Below are 12074 nucleotides of genomic sequence, written 5' to 3'. Positions count from 1 at the left end.
GATTTTGAAACATCGCGGGGTGTTTCAAGTTGTATCAAGGAGGGGGCAAAGAATTCTCAAAACAATTAATTTTATTTTCACACAGCAGCATGCATGCTATATATCATTTGGAGGATTCAGACAGATAATTGTAGAGATAAGGAAATTAAACAATTAATGCTAGGATATGGGACCCTGTAAACAGGCAGCCAACTCTGCTCTATAATGGAATCCTTTAACCTGTACCAAAGCAGTGGGAATTTGCAGAATACCTCTGTTCGGTTTCGATCTATGTTTAACCACAATACTGAATGAATTTTTAATGGAATTTTGCCTTCTGTTTTAGCTTAGTTGTGATTGTCAACAAAGTGTCCAGTTTCTCTGAGCACATGCTATCTATGAGAACACAAGTTTGTAAATAGTTTACTCCTCCTCAGAGAAGGTCACTGAAGGCAAGAACTGGAACCTGGAATCCCCTGAAAGCAATGAGTTTCCCAGTATATGGCCCATATCATTCTTAGTCATACACATTCTTTTATTTTGTCACCGAGAATTCTCTCCTTAAAGCCAGACATTTAAACATTTCCAGCTTCCAGGCTCTCATTTGGGTGCTTGGGCTATACTTTGTCACATCAGTTGTTTTGTACTTATCTACCTTACTTGATTATAAACTCTCAGAGGACAGGGACAGCATCAAGCTCTTCTTTAAATACCCTACAGCCCTCAATAAGGTGCCTAGCACAAGAGAAATGCCCACAAATGTTTGTTGAATGGAACTAAGTCTTTAGAAAGTGTGAAATGTTTCTAGTGTTTTAATGCCCTGTGAGAATACTGCCTACCGTTTGTTTTCCTCACTTTGTCTTGTTATCTGAATTTTCATTTCCACAAATCTGAGCAAATTTTCTATCTACCAACTCCTGGGAATTTTGTTTGTTTGTTTGTTTAAACAAAACTTGTTTACTTCTTTATTTGCACATTCTAGTTTGTCATTCTGGAGTGCATTTCTTTTGCAACTTCCTTTCCATTAATTTTTTATCCTTCCCCTCTTCAGACTGTACTCCAATTCACCGTTCCTTCATTGCTTATGTATAGCACTTCCACTGTATTTTTCTGCACCTGATGCTATCACTTTATAGGTGTTCTGCTGCCTTTTCCTGAGCGTTGTCCAGCCCTTTCCACTGAGTCATGCATTGCATCACGAGCTCTTTGAGGGAAAGCATTACACTCCGCGTTTGCACGTTTGGTGCAGTTGTCAGTCCCTCAGCCTACTTTAAAGAAATTGGCTATTTGTTTTAAAGAATATCTGTATATTCTTTAAAGTAAGGGAAATTGCAACTTAATTTTGCACAATTATGAAAACTTTTGTACTGGTGAAAATTCTTTATGAATAAGAATAATCACATCCTGAGTTTTTAAGATTTGAATGTTTGCATAGCAGATTTTCTAATTAACTCATGACACATATGTCTCATTAAATTATTATAGGTACATCAGTGTTAACTGTGCTTCAGAACCTCCTTGTATCCTCTTTTGTAACATTTTTAAAGGCAAGTAATTAAGACTTAGGTGGAACAAGCAGGAAGGGAGAAAGGAGAATCTTTAGGACTGGCCTAATAATAATCCTAGAACCTCCCAACCAAATAGTTGAATCAGACTATTGCAGCGTCCATTTTATCTAGATGCATTTTGTAACTCCTTCTTAAGTTACTGTGCTTTTTAAAAATGAAAATATTTTAGATTCTGTGAAATGTGATTTGATTTTAATCCTGAACTGTCTGTACATCACTGGGCTGCTAGGTCATCTCTATTCAAGGTTGGAGTTCCCTTCCAATACAGTTCTAATGTTTGCACTTCTAGTGTATAATATGATTTACAATGTAAGATTTAACAGGCTTTATCACTCCATTACTTGAACTGTTGTGACATTAAAACATGTTTTTCCACTACCAAACTAAATAGGCAAAAAATAATTTCTTTTGTTGTTGTTGTTGTTTTAAACTACATCTGAATATGTTTCTTGATGCTATGTTGATCACAAATGAAAACCTTAGATTAAAAGGTAACTAAGAAAATAACAATGAAAGCTGGATGTATGTTATTCTTTTATAGTTGAATATATAAAATTGCATGTACCATAAGAAATAATTCAAACTTTAAAATCATTTTTAACTCCTCTGATGGAGACAGTCGGCCCCTCTGAAGTGTCATTAGTTTAAATGCAAGAGATAACAAATACCATTGGTGGATGTAGTGTTGTCTCATGCTTTTAGAGGGCCATGATTAGCAAGTTTGTACAACACAACAGCAACCTGTAATGTTATCCACGTGCAGTATTTTAAACCTTTTGTTTGGTTTCTAACTAGGTGGAAAGAGGGGCTAACAAGAGTCCATTTTATTCTCTTGAGAGGCATCAGACTGAGTTTAGCAAGCAGGGAAACATTTCTCCTTGTCTAGCTGGTGCTTGTTTATTCTCCCCTTATAAAAACCAAAGGACTAGCAATTTTCTTTTATGAATGTGGACTGAGGGGAGATAAGTAGCTCTTGCAGGAGAGGAAGGTCAAGTTCAAAGTTTTTCTTTCCCTTGGATTCAGGAATAAGCCAATGGAAAGACTAGTCGAACAACTGAGCAGCAGGCATCTGATGGTTAAGCCCTCCCCCCAGGATTTTTTATGTACATAAGCAGAAGTCACTCCAGCAGCTGCGGCGCATTAGTTCCAATAGTTTCACAGGCTGCTCGGTGGCGCTGACAAAGCCAGCCCGCGCCGCGGCGTCCCTCCCGCGTCCCTCCCTGTTCCTTGGCGGCGCGAGCTCGGGGCTCCGCGGCCGGGGGGAACCGCAGAGCAGGGTGACGTGTCTAGGCTTCTGCACCAGCCCCGCTCCACCGAGAGACGGGGGCAGGCCACTGAATGAACTGAGGGCAGCTGGATCCGACCGGCTTCGCTGGGCATTTCCCCGGACTCCGAGCGACGCGATCACTGGAAAGAGGCCAGGGAACCACGTTGCCCTGGATTGTTGCCAACTGTTCAAAGTTGACCCGGAAAAATGGCTCAGCAGGCGACAAGCCCGGACACCTTAACCGTACCTGAAGTGGATAATCCGCACTGTCCCAACCCCTGGCTGAACGAGGATCTTGTCCGATCTTTGCGGGAAAACCTGTTGCAGCACGAGAAGTCCAAGACGGCCAGGAAATCGGCTTCTCCCAAGCTCTCTCCGGTGATTTCTCCGAGAAATTCCCCCCGGCTTCTGCGCAGGATGCTCCTCAGCAGCAACATCCCCAAACAGCGGCGGTTCACGGTGGCACATACATGGTAAGGTCTGCACAGATCCTTGGAAATGGTGGCCGGCCCCTGATTTTCGCTCCTCGCGCCTTCAACTTTAGGGGTGAGGAGGGAGTACCATCCTCCTCCCTCACCTGTGATTTATCATAAGTAATGTACCTGAACAATAAATCCCACCAATTTCCTAGCCGGGGCGGGAAGCCTGGATATTGGTAATAGCAGTTAAGGTGGGTGGTTCTCAAAGTTCAATTCCTATTGCAAGTTCCTACAAGAAAATTGGATTCCAGATGTCAATAAGAATGCATTTTTACTCCCATTCTGATGTGGTGGCGTTTCTTTGATTTCTTAAACTCACATCCCTGCCAGGTTCTACAACAGCCTAGGAAAGAAAGGACCAAAAAGGAGACGAGGAAAATTATAATTTGCTCTTTATTTTCTGCATGATCCCCAGTTGAACAGAGATATATATAGAGTGTGTGTGTGTGTGTGTGTGTGTGTGTGTACTGGTGTGTTCCTGTAAAACCCCTTCTCACTACTGGCTTTAATATGTCTGTAATCTCAAATATGCCTTTCAAAGGGAAAGAAGAAAGGATTTAGGGGTTCTGTGCAGAAGGTTGCAGTCTGGACTTGATAATATTGTTGTATTCTTTGAATTTGGATTCTTTGAATATTGTGTCAGTATTTTAACTTTCTTTCTATTTTTATCTTTTTTTTAATAAAGGATGAATTTGATTTATGTGTGCTTCCATAAATTATTCTAGATGATTTCTGATATTTCCATGCTCTTCTAAAAACAAATATTAAGAGAAACCATTGTGTGAGCTTATTGTAGTGTTTCTGCCTCAGAATCAGCAATTCTAGGCTATGATCAGAGAGAGGGTGGGGAGCTCTGTGATGCACACAGGGAATTTTAGATAGTAGTAGGTTCTATATACTACCTTCACTAGTGGTAAAATGAATATTAACTGTGATACAAACAAACATAACAAAAAGAAACAATGAGCATGTGAGCTGAGAAACAATTGCAATCGACTGATTTTTATACAGTTTTTCTATAGAAAATGAAAGACTGTGCCAGGAGTGGAAAGCAAAACAAAACAGAAATGAGACTTCTAGGTAAGAAGTAGCAAATAGGGAGAATCAAAATCTACACTAACAACATGGCCAGAACCAGGAATGCTTTCATGTCAGAGATGAAAAGAGATGACAAAGGAAGTAAAAGGCACGTCCTGGCCAAAGAAATATCTGACCTCAGAATTTTAATTTTAAATAGCTAGATCTCTAATCGGAGAAGTATTCTTTACCCTAAGATTTTAACCACGTGGCATTTCTAAGTTTTGTTAGATACAATGCAAACACTGATTTTTTTCAGTCTTAAAGAAATTATGGAAAAATGATGACTTTTCTCTGAGGAAGATATTGTTGAAGATTTTTGTCAGAAATAGGCAGTGAATGAAAGGCATAGATAAACACTGTGAGATACTTTGAGGAGGAGGGATGGCTTGAACCCAGGCATCAGGTGCCAGAGCAGGGAAGCTGGCAAAAGTCCATTAAGTCAGGCCCAGAATGTTGGTATCCAGTATTCCTTTCGGTTAAGATACTTTTTTTTTTTTTTTTTAAATTGGAGTTTCTAAATTGTACCCACTGTTGAATGGGTAAGCCTCAACTCAGTTGCTTGGTTTCCATCTGAGTGAAGCAACCTGGAGTTCAGCTGAAGGTTATCTGAACTGTTTGGACACGTTGAGATGTAATGAAGGCAGGAAATCTCATGAAAACAGGCTTTCTTCTGAAATTTCTGGCACTTCCTTTTCTGGTGCTGTTTGGAGAGACTCCAAGAGCACAATTTCTGCCGATATTTCATTTTGGTATGTCAGGTCTCAGCCAGATCAGGAAAGCATCAAAAGAGCAATGGAAATGAAAAAGTAAAAATCACGATATCAACTATCAGTTACTCAAAAGGGAAACAGTCCTCATGGACTAAAAGCATTCAGCAAGGGATGTGGAAAGAATAGCTCACGTTTTTCATGTTGGTTCAATGAATTCCAAGATTTTTATAATATCCACAGGTATCTTTTGACAAATGTCATCTCAGCTGTGCTTTCATAAGCACTATATATAATATTTTTAAAACCTATTCCAAATTGTTCATATATATGTATATCTCTATATACATATGTATATATGTATATCTATATATGAATTGCTGCTGCTATCACCACGCTCAAATCCTTAGCTCCTTCTAAATTAGGTGACCAGTCATTTTAGTCATTTAAACTCTTGCCTGGTGTGTTTCTGCCTCAGATTGTTGGTTCCTGCACCTGGTTTCCCTTCCATTAAATAGACATTTATTTAGTAGCTACTGAGTTTAAAATGTTTCATTTGTACCTATGGATCACAAAGTTGAACAGGAGATTTTTTTGTTTGTTTAAGTTTGTTTCAAATAATTTACACTCTAGTTGAAGAAAAAGTCATATTGGGAGGCATCTATTTTAGTTAAGGTAATCGTGTTGCTCTATGACATACTCTCCAAATCTCAGTGCACTGACACTATAAGTAATTATTTATTGCTGCTGCTTCTCATGGGGAGGTAGCATGCCCTGGGGTGCTTCATGGACATGAGATCTCACTATCTTGTGGTTCCACTATTTGTAACACATGATTTTCAAGGTTGTTAGGCTCAGCTGAATTAGGGAAAAATACCATAGAAGATGGCATGTGTGAGTTTTTATGAGGCAGGCCAAGAAGTATGCTCATCAGTTATACTCGTATTCTCTGGCTAGAACTTAGTTCTATGGCCACATCTAACTGCAAAGGAGACTGGGAAGCCTATCTTGTCTGTTCCCAGGAACAAGGTAAAACAAACCTGGTGACTACCTAGCCCATCTCAGTCACAGTACGTCAAAGGCTACCTGGTTCAGTCTCCATCTCATAGTTGATGACCAGTCCTTTAGTATCTCTCTCTCTCTGTACACCTCCTTGATGGGGATCATATGGAGCAATTCTATTTCTTGACAATATTGATTGCAAAGGCCTTCCTAATATACAGTTAAAGTCTTCTTCTCTTTAACTGTCCCTGGGGTGGGGGTGGGGGGTGGGTCCAGGATCTACTTTGAAAATCCCACAGCTTCATTCTCTTCTCTCTTCTACAATGCAGCCCTTAATGCAAGAGGCTTAGAGTAGTAACTCATCAAAGAGCCCCTGATCTATTATTCTTGGTATACCTGTTAATCAAGATTTTTAATTTTATCTTACTTTTTAGAAAATTCTTTACTTTTCTTAATTAAACACCCTAGGTTATTTCACCTTTATATGCTGTATTTACCAGGTTGATCCTGGTTGTTTTTAATCCAGACTTTATTTGGATTTTTATGGCCCATTTAAAGTGTAGGGTACAAAACTGACACAATACTCTAGATGCGGTGTGACTTGCACAGAAAGTGTAAGCAGAAGGAAGACTACTGAAATTCGACCTCAATTTCCCTGTTAGGAATAGTAATAGTATCAATTTGTTGCTCTGGTTTTGTTAAGTATAATTGCATGTAAATTATGTTGTGCTGCCCTAAGATAGGCACTTAGTGTCACTATAAGCTAATATATTCCTTGTTATGCGTTTTTAGGATCATGTTTAAATTTTTAGATGGTTATCCTGTCACGTTGTGTATAGATGGATGGACTGAAGAGAATATATGTGAAAAGACCAAAGGAATGAGGGGTGTGTGTCAGTTTCATGGGAAAGGAGAAGGCAGAAAGGAGAGGGATTGCTGAGGCACAGCTGTAGGTCTTGGTGCCTCTCTCTGCCTACTCTCATTCATGTGTCTTTCAAATCCCTCTCTTCCCAAGAGCTTCCTCCTGTTGCCCAAACTGGAAATAATCTGCTGCTGCTTCAGAATCACTGGCACATCTTCCTTCTACTATTCCCTCAATGCTTGTTAATGACAGTTATATCACTAGCTAATGTTTGTTGAATATGTCTGGTGCTGTGTTACATTAGAACCCTCTCATGTCTACACTCTTCACCACTCTACTTACTTAATACCTAGTATGTTGCCCTGGCTGGTTTGGCTCAGCAGTTAGAGCGTCAGCCTGCAGTCCAGAGAGACCCGGGTTCGGTTCCCGCTAAGGGCACGTACCTCGGTTGCAGTTTGTCCCTGGCCCTGGTTGGGTTGTGCGGGTGGCAGCCACTCGATGTGTCCCTTTCACGTCGATGTTTCTCTCTCTTCCTCTCTCACCCTCCCACTCTATCTGAACAAAAAATGGAAAAATGTCCTTAGGTGAGGATAAAAAAACAAAAAAAAAACCTAGTACCATGTAGGCTAGTGATTATAGATAGGAGTCTGCTTTTATCTGAGTAGGGGATTCCCTTTGATGTCAGCAGGAACTCCAAAGTCAGGGGAATCTCTGGTGAAGAAAATCAGTTAGGAAAATCTTTGTATTTTTCAGGTTTTCTCCACAATTCACACTCTGTTATATGCACTAAATTAAGGAAAGTATCATAGGCAATAGAGTTTCTTTGGATAAGGTGGTATCCAAATAATACTGAAATGTCTTATCTTTACCATTTCTGTGCATGCATGTGTGTTCTTGACATATCTAAAGCAGAATAAGCACTTTGTAGCATCCTTCAACAACAAAATTGTTTCTTTAGGTGGGTTTTGAAAGGCCTCTTTTAGGACACTTTTAGAAAATCTTAAACATTTTTATGAGCTAGATAATGCTTTGGGCCATATCTTTTACGTGACATAAATTTCTCTTTACCAAGCATTGGCACTAAAATTGCTTGTATTTAGAAATAAATATTTGCTTTCTTAAGTCAAAATGTCTTCAGCTACTATTTGCTTTTATAGTTGCTTAAGAAAGAAGTATACTAAACATTTCTTCAAGTTAAGCTTTAGCACCTATAAAGGAGAAATCCATCCATTTAAAGAATTTATAGGTTGCCCTGGCCTGGTAGCTCAGTTAGTTGGAGCATCGTCCAATACACCAAAAGGTTGTGGGTTTGATTCCAAGTCAGGGATGCGTATGGGAGGCAACTAGTCAATGTTTTTCTCTCACATGGATGTTTCTCTCTCTTTCCCTTCCTCTCTCTAAAAAATAAAATAAGTTTATTGAAAAATATCCTTGGGTAATGATTTTTTTTTAAAGAATTTGTAGATTAAACACAGAAAGAGAGCTGAGTAGGTTTTTAAAGACATTATTTAGTGATTCTGTTTGAAAACTATTTCTTCCTTGTTTATATATTTGCCCTACTTAACTTTAAGTTTATCTTTTCTCTGCCCCTTGTGTGAGGATACTCAGTGAAGGGCATTGTTGATGCTGTCCCAGGAGATGGGAACCCAGAGGTAGGGTGTGGGTATAGTGTGATACCAGGAGGTAGGGAGGAAGTTTCTGGGGAAAATCATTTGGTGAGAACAACAGGAAGTTATGCCAGCACATTGGGCAAGGCCATTTGGCCAACTCATTAGCTGTGTCCCTGGTGTAATTGGCTGTGTGTCTTCAGGGGAATCTTGTGGGCATTGCAAGTTAAGGGTGTCTGTAGGTTTTGAAAATTTTTATTAGCCTTTACTAAAATCAGAAGACTCCAGGAAGACATTCCTCTTAAAGAACTTGTCAGTTGACTTGTAATATTTAAGAAATTGCCAAGGGCCCTGGCCAGTGTGTCTCGGTTGATTGGAGCGTCGTCCCATACACCAAAATGTTGCAAGTTTGATTCCTTCGATTCCGGGTCAGAGCACATACCTGGGTTGTGGGTTCCATCTCTGGTCGAGGTGCATACTGGAGGCAATGGATCCATGCTTCTCCCTCATATCTCTCTCTCTCTCTCTCTCTCTCTCTCTCTCTCTCTCTCTCTCTCTCCCCCCCCCCTCCTCCTCCTCCTCTTAATAAATTCAACAGACATACCCTCAGATGAGATGAAGGAAGGAAGGAAGGAAGGAAGGAAGGAAGGAAGGAAGGAAGGAAGGAAGGAAGGAAGGAAGGAAAAAGAAATTGCAAAGGTTAAAATGCAACAAATAGTTACAGAGGAAAAAGGAAGACAACATTGAAATGATCTGGCAGTTAATGGTGTGTGTATACTTCCTGTGCTTTGACATTCACCTTAAAGAAAAGAAAAGATAACCAGCTGAAGCCAGTGCTACTAGTGGTAAAAATACTTCTAAGCAAAAAGCCTTTCTTATAAGCCTGCTAGAAATGTTTAATGAGAAGAAAATTAAAATTTAAATCTCAAAGTTCATCAAAATAATTTTTAAGTCACGGCTTTAATTTTAAAAGTTGTACTTTGTATAAATTTCTATGTAAGTAACTCCTGTGAGGGAAGGTAACTCAATGAACTTTAGCACTTTTTTTAGACAGGAAGCTTCCAAAATTGTTCTTCAAGTAATGGTTTCAGGAAGAAGCTATATTATCACCAGCGCAACAAAATTATTTCATTATTTTTTAATGTTTTGCTTTTGAAAAAGATCATGTTTTAAAACAGGGATGGGTTTAATACAGTTTGAAGTCATATGTTTTCAGCTCTGCTGGCCACTTAGTATTTGACCTTAGTTACTCAACCTTTTTGAATTGTAGACTCTATTCATAAGTCATATGGTTATAAAGGCATTTGATATTTACAAGTGAAAAAAAATGACAAATTAAATTTACAAAGTGATAACAAACTACAGTACATTTAAGATAAGTAATTAAATACAAGTTCCAACTTGCTGTTGTAAGTGAGTAAGGTGGATGCTGCATAGGGAAAAGGGGAAACAATTCTTTAATAATTCTGACTCATAAATAGGCTGCAGGGCATCAGAATGAAAGCTTTGCTGGTATTCATCCTAGGACACTAACTGCAAGCCAAGATTGTAGGTAGGAAATGTGAAAATCTATAGGTAATAAAAATTATAATTTAAAATTCTTTTACTGTATCTTCAATTATGTATTATTTTACCATGTCAGTCTCTTCTACTATATATACAAAATTTTAATGGAATGTATTGGGGTGACATTGGTTCACAAAGTCATACAGGTTTCAAGTGTAAAACTCAACAAAACATCTACACACTATATCGTGTACCCATTACCCAAAGCAAAGTCTCTTTCTGTCTCCATTTATCCCCACCTTTACCCACTTCTACCTACCCCAACCCCTAATTTTAATATAACATTTTATATTCAATTTTAAGGACATAAACTTCTCAAAATGATATCTAGAGTTGAAATGAGAAGAAATAATCTGATTTCATTACAAAATCAAAACTTTAGGTTCATTACATAACTTTATTACCTTAAATTTATTATAATGTAGCTATTAATGATTTAGCTCCTGCTATGTGTCAGGTACTCTATATATATCAACCCTCCAAAACAAGATTGAGTTTAAGTATTTTTATTTGTATTTTACATATGCAAATGCAGAGGCCCAGATAAAATTGTTGTATACCCAAAATTATTCAGTTCTGCAGAGATGAAATCAGTTGAATTAAACCTTGAATGCAGCCCTGGTCAGTTTGGCTAAGCAGTTAAGAGCGTTGGCCCACGGACTAAAGAGTCGCAGGTTTGATTCTGGCTAAGGGCACGTACCTCCGTTGCAGTTTGTCCCCAACCCCTCTGGGGCCCTGTGGGTGGCAGCCAGTCTATGTGTCTCTCTCACATTGCTGTTTCTTTCTCTCTCTTTCACCCTCTCCCTCCCTCCCCCACTTCTTCCCTGCCTCCTTCCCTCCCACTCTGTCTAAAGATAAATGTAAAAATATCCTCGGGTGAGAATTTAAAAACAAAAACAAAAACTTGAATGCAGGTACAACTAACTCTTCATCCTGTGTTCTTTCAGTACAGTATTACCTCCCGTTAGGCTAAAAATCACATTCACTTTTGCTACTTTGCCTTGCACATGCATCAGAGCTACAACAAGGGATGCTCAATGATTTTACAGAATGGTGGTTAGTTAATAGAAGGGTAGGGGCAGATCTCTTTCTAGGTATGAAATCCCAGTTTATTTGTTTACATATATGGCTTATATGAATGTAGACATCCCTTCATTCTGATAAAATTATGTGTATGGATGGGAAACATATATGTCTAATTCAGAATACATATAAAGTAAGACTGACACAAAAATAAAACAAATCAGGATAATTTTATTTTCAATAATTCAGAGAAAATGGCTTGAAAGGCTTGAGATTGAAAGAGAAAGATCAAGTGAGAAATCTGTTAAGGTTTGATTCCAGAAGAGCCAGCTGGAAATGATGGTCTGCAAGCTCAAGTCACTAAGCAACAGAGCAGCAAACTGCTTGGTAACCAGAGCTGGCCTGACTCACATGCTGACTGCTAATGACCAGGTGGCCAGACAGGAGGACCGAAGCCCATCTTACCTCAAAGCAGTCTTCTGTTCCTTTGCCACCCTTCATGCCAATCCCTTTATTATGGGATAGTCTCTTTGAGCAAAATACCTGCTTTTAGAATGGAAATACCTCCAGGACCAGGAGTGCATGTTGTCTTTCTTCTTTAAAATGGCAAAATGACATTTGTGAGATTATTTGGGGGGCGGGAGTCAATATATATATAAAATGTAAGGTTTAATGAGAAGAAAGAAAATGAAAACATTGGGGTTAGTGGCTTGACTTTTTGGTTTTCATGAAAAAAATATGCATAGGGCCAAATTGTCTGATTTCACATGGTGAAATTTGCTATTTATTTGGCACTTTTTATCTTATGATCTTTTCAATTTCATGTTTGTGTTTGGACTGTAACTTTTTAAAAAGTAGAAACCTCTACATGCATCACCTTTGTATTCACAAGTGCCACCGGTATAATACACGTTTAGTAAAAATGTGTTGTTTG

The 12074-nt window shown here is 38.8% G+C and overlaps 1 protein-coding gene across 2 annotated transcripts in view; it reads left to right on the top strand.

The window, feature by feature from the left end:
* PDE4D (phosphodiesterase 4D) overlaps positions 1 to 12074 on the top strand; it is an 849054-nt gene that overhangs the window by 134362 nt on the left and 702618 nt on the right. Inside the window, exon 1 of one of the 2 annotated variants that reach the window (XM_036278943.1) lies at positions 2806 to 3287. The exons of the other annotated variant lie outside the window; for it this stretch is intronic. Within the exon in view, the coding sequence (XP_036134836.1) occupies positions 3022 to 3287 (266 nt within the window). The 5' untranslated portion in view covers positions 2806 to 3021. Of the gene's footprint in view, positions 1 to 2805; positions 3288 to 12074 lie in introns of those variants that run through there. 2 annotated transcript variants of the gene reach the window in all.

This window comes from Molossus molossus, unplaced genomic scaffold (assembly GCF_014108415.1).
Source record: "Molossus molossus isolate mMolMol1 unplaced genomic scaffold, mMolMol1.p scaffold_m16_p_3, whole genome shotgun sequence".
Lineage (NCBI taxonomy): Eukaryota > Metazoa > Chordata > Mammalia > Chiroptera > Molossidae > Molossus > Molossus molossus.
This window is presented reverse-complemented; position numbering and strand designations above follow the sequence as displayed.